At 35.6% G+C, this 14834-nt stretch overlaps 1 protein-coding gene across 2 annotated transcripts in view; it reads left to right on the top strand.

Annotated features, from left to right (window-relative positions):
* Positions 1-6467, top strand: part of PAWR (pro-apoptotic WT1 regulator) — a 69207-nt gene extending 62740 nt beyond the window's left edge. For both annotated transcript variants that reach the window (XM_072923108.1, XM_002194573.6), the window contains exons 6-7: positions 139-243; positions 3891-6467. In XM_072923108.1, the coding sequence (XP_072779209.1) occupies positions 139-243; positions 3891-3977 (192 nt within the window). In that variant the 3' untranslated portion in view covers positions 3978-6467. The remainder of the gene's footprint in view (positions 1-138; positions 244-3890) is intronic.
* Positions 6468-14834: the final 8367 nt, after the last annotated feature.

Below are 14834 nucleotides of genomic sequence, written 5' to 3'. Positions count from 1 at the left end.
GTGGGAAAGGAATTGTAGAAAAGTGTGTGTGTGTTCTTCTTTCCTTTTTTTTTTTTTTTTTTTAGATGGTATTAACTTAAAACTGTCTCTTAAAACAAGAATTTACATTTCCAACTTCATTCTGTATTCTGGTTATAGGAACTTGCAAAAGAAAGACAGGAAAATGCAAGATTAATGAAGCTGGCACAGGACAAAGAGGAACTAATTGGAAAGCTGAAAGAAGAAATTGATTTATTAAATAGAGTAAGCAAATACTTTCTTACATGGCTCTATAAAGAGGAAATAAGTGTTTGCATTCTTTGTTGTATTCTTCAGGCACTGCATCCAGGCAAGGTCAGAAAATAATTAATTGAGGGTTTTTTTGTATTTGTGTAGCTTTTCAAGAGGTATGTCAGTAAGTTGTATTTTTTTTCTAAAGTGACTTGTATTTGTCATGATTAACTTCCCTAAGTCTGGTCAATTCCTTGTTGTTTTAAGTGTTTATAAAGCAAGGTTAAAAAAAACTACAGCTCTTTATATTTTGATAGATATTCTCATACTCTTTATTGTTGATCCCAAGTAAAGGCAGAATAAGACAAAGGGCAGGAGACATGAGGTAAGATCACCAGGCAAGGTGTGAGGGCAGGAGAAGAGGGGTAGAAGAGTGAGACATGCTTGGGAATGGGACAGGATGAGAAGTTTTAAAGCTGGTAAAAAAGTTACACCAGTTTTAAGGGCAAACAGGAATTCTTTCATAGGGTGGATTATAACCTCATCCTGCTATTCCAGGCTGAGGTATGGAGTCCTGAAGTACTACAGATTTATGCCTCTCTTCTAGTCCATGCAGATAGGGCTCTGGTGAATCCACCACTGAAGGGAGGCAGTAACTGCATGAAGAGTGTCAGACTTACATTTAGCAGCTCTTCATTAATAGCAAAGGAGGACAGCATTCAGAAGTTTGCAAACTAACCTAGAAAAGTAAGAGATGAGATTGTTTTGAAACACATATTTAGACTTTTATATGGAGAAAGTTGGAAGTTAATCTGTAGGATAAATGAGATGGTATCTGTTTTAGAGAGATTTGTATTTCAACTGAGGCATTGTTCTTCATGCAGTTCTTTTCATTTTGCAAAGAATCTGTCTCCTCTAAGCTTATTTGCCTTATTACAGTTGAGGCAGGTGTTCAATCCTTCTGCATAATGGATGGCAAAGCTATTTAATACTGTTGGTCATATCTGACTTCCTGACTCAAAGATCAGAAAGAACAAATCAAAATAATGTAAATGACTGAACTCTTGGGGGTTAGGACCACAACTTTTTGAGAGGTTTCATGTTCCAGAAGCAGTGTTACTTGTTTTGGCTACTTGAAGTAATGATGTCCTAAATGAAATCCATCAAGAGGATGGATTAGAAACTGTCTTTGAACATCCATGGTAAAGTTAGGCACTGTCTGTGCATTGCCTGTGTTAAGTCCAAGGGCAATTTCTGTTTGTTGGATGGAAGCAAACATAAACTGAATGAAGTAATTTCAAAACCAACTTGGTTATATATTGTCTAAAATTTTACCTTCCCATGAGATCTACAAACCCACCTTATTGGTGCTCCCTAGGTAGATACTTTTAAACACAGAAGAGAAGGGATTTCTTGGTCTATCAGATCAGCACTTTTCATACCTTTAATATTGTGTTTGCTCAATAGTGTGCAAGTTGTTTATGTCTGTGTGTCTTGGGCTTTTCTTAAGGATGAAATAGCTGCCTTTTGATTTTATGACCAGCATAGTTATTTGTCTTGAACTCATTTCTCAAGTGATGCTTCCATTAACACAAATGCAGTTTTGCTTTCCTGTTTATTAACTCTTGAATTTACGATTGCTTCTATATTGGCTATCTATGTGGATTCAGAAAGGGAAAAGGTTTCAAAAATTAAGAAAAGCTGCAGAAATATCACATCATTTTCATGATAGAAGATTATAGAAGTTAATATGGCAATTGTATTTGCTTCAGGTTTGTTATCATAACTGAGAACATGAGAGCCAGCACTTGGACATCCATCTGATGGAGTGTCCCTCTGTAGGCCTAGCGCCAGGATTGGATACTTTTCATGGAAGAACAGCTGCCATCTTCAGCCTTCTAGTCAGATAAAAGGATGTCCTGAGGACTGAACTTTATTTAGTGAGTCTATGCAGAGATCATCTGAAATATTTTTGCTGGTAGGCAGCCTAAATAGGAGTCTCTAAATTTGACCATCTACACATTCATGGTTTTCCTCCAGCTTTTCTGTTCATCAACATATACAGTTATTGGATGTTAAGATGCACAGATATGGGAAGAATACCATGTCAGATACCCTAGATAACGTCTTTGAAGGCTGTTTTAGTGCGTATTTTTCTGACTGCTCAGTCCATATTTAGCTAAATGCTCTTCCTAGAAGATTTTCAGTTCATAACAGATGCATCTCTGATTGGCAAAGACTTCGTGTTGCATTTGAAAAACTTTTTCCAAGAATCATGAGTAGAATTTTTCTCATTTTAAGTGAGTGTATTTATTTAATGCAACATGATCATTTTGCTGAGATCAGTCAGTACATCACAGAGATACTTAAAGAATATGAGCTGCATTTATATTGAGGAATAGAAAAGGCTTTCTCCTATAAACAACATTCTCTCATTCCAGTATATTAGATGTTAAAAGTCTGCCTGCCATGTTCTTTGCAAGAAAGGTGCAATTGCTTCATAAAAACCTTAAATGTCTGAAAGGAAAGGCATCTCAAAATATTTGAATACTTTGTAGACAATGTGCAGCTGTCAATTAGTTTATGCTTAGTCATCTCTGACCTTACTAAGATGCCAGTGTAGTTAAAAGTGTGTTTGGATAGAGCCTTGTCAGTGAGGATTTACAGTCCAATTAGTGTCAATTGTGTAGTTATCAGTTCTTTTGGCATGTAAAGTTCAAGCTTTCCTGCTATTGTATCCTTTTTTGCTAATAAGCATAAATTATATTGTAATTTTTAATAAGAAACTTTAAATTTCAGAGTGGCAGAATCCCCTCCATCTCTCAGCCCATTGTTTCTGTAGATACTTAAAGTGTAGCAGTTATTTTTCCTGGCTTATATTCAAGAAACTTTTACATGTAGTAATTTTTGGAATGTTATTTTTGCAGCATTAACATTTCACAGACTTTTAATATTTTACTTTGAGTCAATTCTACTAGTATTTTAAACAGGAGGTTTTTATGTAAGTTTTAATTGAGGTATCCAATAGCTCGATCAACAAGTTTGAACACCATGATACAGGTTTTATGTTTACCAAACTAAAAAGAAATAATTTTATTGAAAATGTTTTGGCCCTTCCATCTATCTGATTATTAATCTAAATTGCACAAAAGAGATTATAAAGTGTATTTGTTTATACTAAATTGTATTTATAGTATCTATCCACCACAGCTAACCCTGTTTAGATATTTAAGTCACTTGTATCCGTTACATTGTAATGTTCAAATGCATTTCCTGGAATTGATTCATACTGTGATACAGCTTTACTTCTGTGAGGCAAAGAGGAATTTCTGCTGGTGGTTTCTTGATTCCACTCCAGAAAACAATAAAGGGATTGCAGAGGTATTGAGGTGTGGATTTTAGCTTGGCAAACTGAAGAGGCTTTTAAAAACCATTACACCGATTGAACAGATGATCTCTATTGTGCCCTTCTGGAATGACCTCACTGAGAAAGAAATAAGAACCTGGGCTTTGTATGTCACATAACGCATAACAGTTCTAAGGGTACCTACTGTGACACTTAATTCTTCCCTGTCCCAGCTCCTAATTTCAGAGCTAAGATACTAAATTTCTGCTGCTACTAATTGAGAGTTTGTATCTCCATCCTAAGAAGTGTTTATTTTTCTTTTTTTCTTGTACAGGATCTAGATGATATAGAAGACGAAAATGAACAATTGAAGCAAGAAAACAAAACCCTCTTAAAAGTTGTTGGACAGTTGACAAGGTAGAAGATTCAGATGTCAGTGAGGAAAGATTAAAAAAACTACTGATTGAACACTAAGGTCAATATAGTAATATTCCTGTGTTGCAGTATCTTATAATAAGTGTCTTTGTATTTATTTTAGGAAACCAGATGAATGTTTATTTTCATAGTGCTTTCTCCTTCGTTCAATGAAATGGCATAAAATTTGGGGTGTATTTTTAGCATTCTTTTCACATAAGCATGATTAAATTTTTTTACATATTTCAAAATTTTAAGTTCAAAAAGATTTGGATTTTGTATCTTCAGATTGCAGCTGCATAAAGTACAGTAATCTAAAATTCATAGCGTCAAGATCATTTTCAGTCCATGTGGATGTATATTTTTGAAATGAATGGAAGCAATACATATAAGCCTTGTTTACACAGATTCAAAATATGTATTTTGGGAAATGCTTCCTTTTTTGTTCAAATAGCTGTAAAGTGGATGCCTTATTACTGATGTATAACATTTTGCAGATTGATGACTTGCTCTAGAGCTCCTGTATGTTGAGGTTTTTTACTGTGTCTGAAAGATTGGCAATAGTAGAGAGTAGCAATTTTTTTTTCTGTGTTTAACAGTATTCTGTCAGAAGGGGAAGGTTTTACTAAAAAACAACAAAACAAATGCAAAACACCACAAAGCCAAATAAATCACCTCTGGTATCAGCATAAATAAGTTCTTAGAATCACATTGAAGTTGTGCACTGCTGTTTATTTTATAGCTTTTGCTTTAGCAATGAAATGCAAGTTTGCAATCAGAAAATTTGCTGTGTTGAGAATTCAAACAAAGCCTGGAGCTTTCATTTTAGCAAAGACACTTCTTGTCATCTTAAAATTTGTAGTGATCATAACCCATACAAGATTTTTGATTTTTTTTTTTTAAGCTGAGTGAATTTTTTTTACGTGATGAAGTAGAGGGGCATACTAGTGATTTGTGCCTTTTTGAAAATAAAATGATATACAAACCCCATTTTTATCCTTGATTTTAAACTAACAAGTTGTTTAAAAAGTGCCTGTTAGATGTTATAATCTCCAATTATGACTGTGTGCAGATTCTTCTATAGCTGACAAAATTTTCCTTAAGACTTTGATCACAGACTTCAGTTAACATTTAGACTAAAACTTATTTGTACTTTATGTACAGCACATTTTTAATTCCTGGTCAGATTAAATGTATATACCCTTTGAGGAAAGATGCTAAAAATTAAAACATTTCAGAGAGTCCATGCTTTTTATGGACAATTTTGGTGACAGAAAGTTACATACATATAGTTCTTGTTACCTTAAAACTTAAAAGCAACTTTAATATAACAGTATTGTTATATTAATATATATATATATGTGAAATATAAATGACAGTTGCTTTTTCAGATATGCCAGTTGTTTTCATAATGTGCATTTAATGACAGTCTTTCTTAAATTTAAAATTCCAGCTATTATTTTTACATTTGGATTGTTTTGGATATAGGCTAGATTATTTTGCATATTTACATTCTGATAAGGAAAAATTTGTCAAAGCTTTAAAGTGTTTTTCAAGACACTTAAACAGTCCAGGATGCCTCAGTCTTTTCCTCCACAGTGGATGAGATTTCATGGAACACCATTTAAAACCTTTTCTCAGGGGGTTAAATGGTAGAGGGGGTTTGTATAAGCCCTTTGAATTATAATGTACACCAATGAGTATTGCTTGTGATATTATTGAGACAGTAAGAAGTCCCTTAATTTATCAGTTCCATGAAATTGAACATTTGAAGACTTAATAAAGTCAGTTGAGATGTATGCCTTTTGAATAAATATGAAACTTTCTCTGGAAGAACATCTGATATCCTTCTCTGTGTACTAGGTAGGAAATACACATACCCATGTGCTGCATGGGATGTCAAACATACTGAAGCATTATTAAGTGTATAATATAATAATGTTAAGCATACTGGAGTACACACAGATAACAATATGAAGTAGCAAATGAGATGTTTCATAAAATGTGCTTCATGTGCATTTTGAACCAAAGAAAAACAACAACAAAGAACATAAACAAGAGTTACTTGTTTTCATATTACCTCTTCTTGGTGGCAGTAATGCCGGAATTAGAATTTGTTTTTTAACTTGTACATAAAACTGACAGAAGTATTAGGCAGAATTTCTGGATTTCTAATGTAACTGTTCTTGTTCAGGGCTAGTTGTGATTCTTCTGCTCTGGAAAACTTGTGGTAGTTGAGTTTTCCTCTGAAAACAGTCTCAATCATAATGCAGAGTGATTTTTAGAAAATACCCATTTTATGTGTTTAAAAAATTTAAACATTTTTAACCTGTGAGTAGCTGAATACCCATTTTAGTTTTGAACATTGACTAGTTGTGGTGATGCTTGTTATCAGATTATAAAAATGATTTTGAGATTCTTCTACTGCAGGTGAAAGATACAGGTTTTATAATAAAGATTGTTTGCCTTTGTTCAAATAAAACAAAATTCTTTTTAATCCAGACTGAGTGCTTATTGTCTTTAAAGGATAATTATTACTGTCTCTCTAAAATTCTAACTGGATTTGTCCTCTGTAGTATAAAGCTCCCAATCTGAACTGCTAAAATTAGTTTGCCATTCGCATTGGAGTTTTCAAGTGTGTATGCATACACAGACACACATGAGAGAAATCTGTCTATTTACACTATACTTTTTTGCTTCAGGTAATAGTGATTATCCTTCCATCAATTAGATAGAAATTATCTTTTCTGCTCCTTCAAAGCAGAAGTATAACCCTTCCCAGGGAAAGCAAGAATGTTACAGTGCTGTTTCTACAGAAAGTGAATTGATTTAACTTCTAAAGCTCTATAAAAATACATGTTCTCTTCTCCCACACAAGCAGAATTGTTAAGGGCAATCTCCTTTTCACTCAGAGCTGCAGACTGCGCATAAAGAGAACAAATGGACAATCAGTAAATATCAGGGAGATGATAACTATATCACATTTTATCATAAAGCTGGTAGTGTTGTTTTAAAAGAATGTAAACATAAATACCATAAGCAACCATGCATTCATCACCATGGTTACTTTATGGATAAGACATTATCCATTAAGAGCATTTGACTTAGTAAATTTAAAATGTTAGGTGAATTTGGGTAAGGATGACTGCCTTTATGAAAACATGGTGTCTTTTAGATGTGTTTTAAAATATGAAACTATGCATTTCTTCAGTTTATGGCTTTAGCATTTTAGGTTCCTCAGTCTTGGTGGGAAGTTATAGCTCCAAGTACACAAGTGCCTTTTCTGTGTTCCTCCTTTAATCACTGGATTTGACGTACAATAACTACCTGATCTTAGCACTTTGTATGTTTTCCCATGGATATTCTAATTTTTCTCTCATAACTATTTGTATCTTTTGGTATATTCTTCTTTCCTTTGTTCTTCTAGAAATCTAAGTGGTATCTGTGAAGTGTAATAACATCCATATACCTATTTGCTGGATTTTCTCCTTTCTTAAACAAACCTCAAATATTTATATGAATATTTTTTCTATACACTGAGGAATGTACTGGTGCTGACAGTTGGTTTCGGACACTTAAGAGCTTACCAACATTTTGAGATGAATTGAATATTGATAAGGATATTGAGACAATCTAATGTTCTAGTTGTACTGTAAAAAGTTCTGTTAGTCTCCAGCTATTAAAAGTGAAACCTTGTGGGAATATCACATGTAAGAGTAATGGTGGTGTATGGAAAGCATTTGGACAGTAGCCAACAACAGGATACACATCCAAAATAGCCAATCTTCTATGCAGTGGATTTCCACCTAAATCTACAGCTTTGCAGCTGAGCCCTTCCTGTCTAGCAGTTGACCACCCTTCAGGTATGGAAATGGATGCACATGTTTCATTCGGCATTCCTTGAGCAGGGAGGCCTAATTCACACCCAGTAGCCATAGTCTCTCTTGCTGGTATCTCAGGAGGGATTTCTGTTTAAACAAAATTGACCTGCAATTTCTGCATTCACTGGAGACATTTGATGTAATATTAAGCAGTTAGCATGTTTAATAATTAATTAGGAAATTGTGACATCTTTTGTACCACATAAAAAGGGAACATTTCATTTTCTTATTGCTAGATCTTTTCTTGAAGTGAAAGTTGTTGCCCCCTGAAAGGGGTCTTATAAAATCTTTAAGTTGCGCTCATTTTATAGCCTGATGAAGGTGCTTACCTCAATAAACCTAAACCTGCCAGGCCTTCTTTTAACACCAGTAGAAGTTAAAATGTCTTGAGAAGAATTCCAGGAGCAGATTTGAGGTAATGTCTTAAGACTCTTAAGTACTTGTTTTCTTCTGGGATTTGAGCAACCTGGTCTAGCAAAAGACATTCTTCTTCGTGGCCAGGGAGCAGGGAACTAGATCATCTTTGAGGTCTTAGGGAGCACCACTGTCACTTCATGCTGAAGTCCTGCAAGTACTGTAGTATAGGAGAGAATAGCAGCAGCATTCTAGAAATGTCTTAACTTGGATTTTCTACTGGTTTGGGCCAAACTATGTAAAACATGCTTAGTAACTAGTGGTGGAATTGTAGTGGATGTTGCTAATGGAGGAGTGGAAAACTCTTACTTTTGTAGCTGTATTTTAGGCTTGCTTCAGGAAGTCTTTCTGTGGCTATAATTACTGAGAGGTTAAACTGAACTTTGGCAGTAGTTGTGTTAAGTTTTAGAAAGAAACTTTGAGGTAAGAAAGGCCATCTTAGCTATTTTTAATTGGTGCCTTTGACACTTCATCATTTTTGTGGTAAAACTGTTATCTACAGATAACAAGAGATAAAAATCTTATCTGTACTGCAAAGATAATCTAAGTCTGCCTTGATTTTTAATTAATATGTTCTAAATGTTAAAAAATATTAAATAAGAATCAAACTTTATTTTCAGATCTGGAATTTCATTAATAGGGGAGGTAATGAAAATGTACACATATTTTGTGCTACTGCTCTGCCTCATTTTCTGGTAAACAGAACCACTGTTGAAAAGGAGCAGGTTTTATAATTGATTGTTTTATTGTTGACCTCTTTAGGTGTTACAGCTAATAAAATACATGCTTTCTGGAATACTAAAAATATTCACTTAAAAAGTGGCAGCAGCAAAAATGAGAACTCAATCTCCTCTTATTCTTTTAGGGTGGGAACTCAAGCAATTTTTATGGGTTGTCCTTGACTAAATGACCTGAAGATATTTAGGTATTGCAGGCTCATTAAATAAGCTATTGTGTAATCTGCAACAAAGTAGCATTAAATGTTGTCCTTTCTTTGTATCAGTATTTTCTAAGAATGCTAAGCATAATTTAAAAGAAAGACGGTGCTTTTCTATTATCAAGATTATATTTTAGAAATGTGGAGGTTTATAATTGGCATCTTGATAAATACTCCATTAGTATTTCTCCCTGGAAATCAGGTTTTGTGGACAGGTAGCAAAATGAAGTCTTTGGCTTTTTCTCTCAGAAATGTTAATCTCTGCTTTTGCCTGAAGGCTCATTATAACAATGATGCAGTTTAGAGAGTTTAAAATTTTGATTGCAACTGTGTATGTGTGTTTACAGCCAGCTACCAAATATATTTAATGGGTGGAGACAATAAAACTGCTGATGCTTTGCAAGTTGAGACTCTCTTGAAATAACTCCCATATTTCTCTGTGAAGCAATTACAGAGAAACTGCTAATTGTTCCCAGCTGAATCACTTTTTCTTCTCATTTAATTGCTTCAGCTCACTATGATTTGTAGTAAAATATCACTTAAACCCTCCTGTAATTCTGTTGCTTTGGCTTTTTATGAGAAGTGACATTTAAAAAAGTGGTCACTTTCAATTTTCACTCTCCAGATTCTAGGATTTATAAGGCTGCTTTAAAGCAGGAGAAGACAAGAAAATGTTTGGGTTGAGAATATGTAGGATTGAATATTAGGGAGAAGATATCTTTGTGTAAGGATGAAGAAAATCTAGTTTCCTCCAGCATTTTTTACACCTAATTTTCAGCAAGGGAAGGATGACAAACTGGATATTTCATAGAGATCTAGAAGTGGTTCCAATTATCACTGCAGTACAGGTAAGTGTTTTTATGAGAAAAATGGAATCTCCAGCTTTTCATTTGCTCACCTTTGCAAAGACACTTAAAAAGGAGAAGACTGTGACTTTCTACCCTTGAAGAAATGCAAATGACCTTCTTTACCCAGGGCTTTGAGCATATCTTTCCTACAGTATAATAGGCTGTAGATGAGTGGTCAGAAATGTTGGACAATGACTTTCAAATACAGTGTAATTTGTAGTATGCTGTGGTAATGTTGATTAGTGTGATTAGTGTTTTGGAAGATGGCTAGCTCTAAGCACTTAGGTCTCTAGCAGAAGCAAAACAGAACTGGTTCTCAGGATAAGATGGGTACCACTTGCTAAAGTGCCAGGACTGTGAGGAGGAATTCTGATTTCCCTGTATCTGAGAGCCCTCCTGCTGCATTTGCAGATTTAAATACAGAAAATTCTTCCTTAACAACTGCTGAGAGATTTATGAAAAAGAAACACTCCCCCCAGCAAAATACTCTCTTGTTTTTGTAGTGTGCCAGACAGTTGTATGCAAGTGTTGCAGAACAAAGTTTTAAAAGTCCTTTAAAAAGCATATTGAATATAATGTTACGGAGTGAAGTAATTTAGTACATCTTAGTGTAATTTACTGTGCCTGTGTAAAATGGTGATGCTTTTATGATTTTTTTTTTTTAAAAAAGCTTAGAATCAGAGGAAGGTTACTCTTCTGGGGCACTGGATTATAATAGCCCAGAACTGGATATGGATCTCAAGAAAGATGCTTCTTGTTTTGATTGAAGTGGCTGGTGCAGCTCTGCAAGCATGCTCTTCATTCAGCTCCCATTTATGCAACTGTCGGGAGTCTTCACTGAGAAACTCTATATCCTTTTTATTTGGCACCCTATCCACTAAGTTTACATGGCTTTTAGACTGCTGCTAATATTTTAGCTGAGGCAGTTGAGAGCAGGAAGAGTTGCCCTGGCTTCCTTCTGTGGGAGTGTATTCCAATATTTGGAAGCTACTCCTGGTAATAACTGCATGCCTTACTCCACTGGTAGAAGAAAGTAGATTGCTCTTTGGGGATTTTAGTAAGAAATGAGAATTTTCACTAATTCAAAGGCAGCAGTGACCAGCAGGTGTCCACAGGGCTGCCTCTGTAACACAGAGCCTTACCACCTTCTGAATTTTGTTACAAGGTCCATCCATAGGGTTGTAAATTGACCTTAGATGAGAGGTCAAAGTATTCAAAGTAGAAACTAAGTCCCATGTCCAAAATGTTACTAAAATGGATGAATAAAGCTGATGTCTTTGGTCTGTCTGTTCTATGGGTAAGCAAAGATGCAGACCTTTCAAGGCATTTTTCTTCAGTATTTTTATCTGATCTATAGGTAAATAAAGACTTGAAACTTTTTAAGTCTGTCATTTTATGACCTTTTTTCTTGAACACAATTGAAATGTATTTTATGACACTTTAAACAAAGACATCTCATTTGGCTACTTGATGATTCTACAGTAGGCAAGTGCAATTGTCCTTTTTCTTGGTTTCATTTTCATTAGTTATCTTTTGCTTTACTGATACCTCTTGAGATTTTTCAGTGTTTAAGCTGAAACGTAGTTCAGTTTACATTCTAAATCTAAAGAAGGTTATCCCAGCAAATGGTTATTTTTCTCTGCAATTGGAGTATTTGTTCTGTGTATTTTACTCATTTTTTAATACCATGGAGTCAAAAACACTTCACTTAACTGAAGAGTTCAGGAAATGCCTTTATCAATGCTGCCAAATACTTACTTTTTGAATCTATTAACAATCTTTTCTGACCCTGTAAGGCAGTCAGAGCTGTGTGATTATGGAAAGCAAACAACTGAAGTACCTATACAGGGAGCAAGATTTAGAGGTAAGCACTTTCTGTTTGGTTTTTTCCGCTCTTAGGCCATGCACTAAATATATTCTGCTGTCCACTATACTGCTGCAGCTAGACAGCTGAACCAACATATTTCGGGGCAGTATCATTAACTGTGCTGATACAAAGACGCACTGGACAGGATGAATCAGCTTCCATTTATTTGCAAATTGGCAAAATGTCCTGTTCGTTTTCTGCTCTTCCTCTGTGAAGCTTTTATCCATCTTTCCCACTGCTCTTTTGCAGCTAAGAGTGTGTCCAGATATTCAGAAACAGGGAAGTTTTAAAGCAAGATATCGACTGATTTGTCAGCCGCCGTGTTTGGCACCGAGGCGGTGAGACACAGGATGCAGTTCACTTAGGCGTTGGCACCAAGGAGAATTTTCCTCCTTGTAACCTGGAAAAGTGCCATATCTCCTCACCAAAGAGATAGAAACAAAACATATTTTCCCTTGTTGTTATGCAAGAATTAAAATAATAAGCTGACTTGAGATCTTGGCAAACATCACTTTGGATTTTAATGGACTTTAATAATCTCTTAAGTAAAGTAATAATTAAATCATTTTTAATTAAATCACTTCTTACTAACATGGCTCTAGGATCCGAGGCCCAAGATGGAAAGCTGCAAGGCCAATGAAGGCAAGCCTCTGCTTTGACTTCAGTGTCGTATGTGCAAGCAGCTGGTTCTGTTAGTCTTTTCTCCTTCCTCTAAATATACTTTTATGAAGTTTGACTTGATTGTAGGTCTGCTACAATATTTTTTGTTTGTGTGTCACAGCAAGAATTTTGGGTGTGTCAGAGACGGGAACAAAGGTCAGGCTGGATGGCAGGTAGGGCTTGTGGCTGGTGAGTATGCCTGCAGGGAGGATATTTGTATGAGATGATGATATTTGGCTTGGGAGGGGAAGTGACAGTGTTCTTTGGCTGAAGTGTTGACAATACTTACCACAGTAGCTAGGCTCTGTTGAACCTGTGGAAAATGGTGTTTAAAAATAAGTCCTCGTTCATACTGTTTTTTCTTTTATTTCTTTTTTTTCTTTTCTTTCTTTAGTACAATAAAAACCAGTAGCTTTAGAGTGCAGAGGAATTAGAAAGGGACAGAAGAAAGGTCAGAGTGTAAAAGAACAGGACATTGCAAAGAGGTCTAAAGCAAAATGGTCACAGTAAGTCAAATATGAGAGGAGGGTGGCTGGAGTCCTCATGCCAGCAGACAGGCTGTCCCAGCACTCAGCAAAATAATAGCAGTCAACCAGAAAGGCATCCAGTCAACTTGGAAAGGCATCCAGACTGTGGGCTGTGAAAGGTGAGAGCTGGGTGGTTCTTCCTTTTCAGGCAGATAAGTTTTAAAAGCTACTTCTTTTGTCAGTTTTCAGTGGATAAAAAAAAATCTGTATGCTGTTACCAAGCCTATATAATCCTTGGGAAATGTGATTAAAAAGGTTTAAAATTTACTGTGTATTTTCAGATATATTTTGGAAGTGTGTTTGGCACAGGTAATTTTAAAACTTGTCGCAGTGATATGCGAAAATAAAGACATGTCCACAGGCATTGGAAGTGGCTCGGCAGAAGCAGTAGCAAATTCTGTGGCAGAGCTCTGAGCTCTGCTGGGCCTGTCCTTGAGTTGCTGTGTGGGTGAATCTCTGATACTGGCTCGCAGCAAGGTTGGTTCAGTGATGCTGCAAAAATAGGGGAGTTTGCAAGCTGTGCAAAAAACCAGGAAGAATTTAAAAGTACATGAAGAGATAGCAGGGTGGCTATGGTGGGACTTTCTTCACTAAAGGAAAGGCATAATTCAACGATGACTAGTAAGGACAGAGCACTGTGAACATTAGAGACCACTCTACCATTCCTTTGAACCGCAGCAAAGTGAAAATAAGAAACTAAAGAGTAGCACAGAATGAGCTAAGCATGAAGTGATTTCTGTGCTCACTGTAAAAAAAAAACCCCAAACCCTGAACACCTGGGCAGCATGTAGTCCTTTGAAAAAATCATTTAAAAGGAAAGAGAAATGCCATTGTTACTCATTGTTACTCATAGTGCCAGGTGTGTTGAAGGAAACAGAGCTTACCTTTTTGTTTCTGGTCTGATGAAGAAGGATTTTGATTTTATTTAAATGGAACCTTTTTTTTTTTTTTTTTTTTTTTTCCCAAAGGGGCTAGATCTGCTAGTGTAAGTTTTCCCATAAATTCAACTTGGGAATTTACTGTGTTTTCTAACTCACATTCAAGAGAAGTAATGTTTTAGCTATCTAGATACAGTTAACACTTCTCATTCCTTCCTCTTTCAGTTGGAGTGAAATGGCAGGGAAAGGATTTGAAGTAATTGTTTCTTAGAAGGGGAGAGGTGGATTTGATGGTCATTGCTAAGACTATGATTTAGTGGGTTTTGGTGTTACTGGAGAGCTGGATATTTTGGAAAACATGCCTGTACTTTGGATGGCTACTCTGGAATCTGTTTTTTAAAATATATTCCTAAATTCCTAATTCAATCCAGATGCAGCACAAGATTAATTAGTCTCCCTGTACTTCCCCTTGTCACCATGCAGTCCTCCTATGAGAGCTGTATGTCAGAAAGCCAGGCAGAGGACAATCTCACTACAAGCCAGTCCATTTCACAGGAACAAAACCTAATTCCCAAGTTTCTTTACAAATGTAACCATGTTAAGTAGAAGACCTGTTCAGGATTGCTTAACAACTTCTGTAGCAATTAGAGAAAACTACATGGAAAAACTACACCAGTAAAGCATTTGTGTTTCCAGCTCGTCTCTCTATAAGCTTTTCTTTCCTTTTCTGTTAATCTAATACCGATATAACTGTACAATCCATTTTTTTTCTCTTCAGTACATTTTTTTCTCATTTTCTCATTTGTTGTTTCTTTTCCTAAGTGAAGTGAGTGGAGTCAGCTTGACAGAGCT

This window comes from Taeniopygia guttata, chromosome 1A, assembly GCF_048771995.1.
Source record: "Taeniopygia guttata chromosome 1A, bTaeGut7.mat, whole genome shotgun sequence".
Classification (NCBI taxonomy): domain Eukaryota; kingdom Metazoa; phylum Chordata; class Aves; order Passeriformes; family Estrildidae; genus Taeniopygia; species Taeniopygia guttata.
This window is presented reverse-complemented; position numbering and strand designations above follow the sequence as displayed.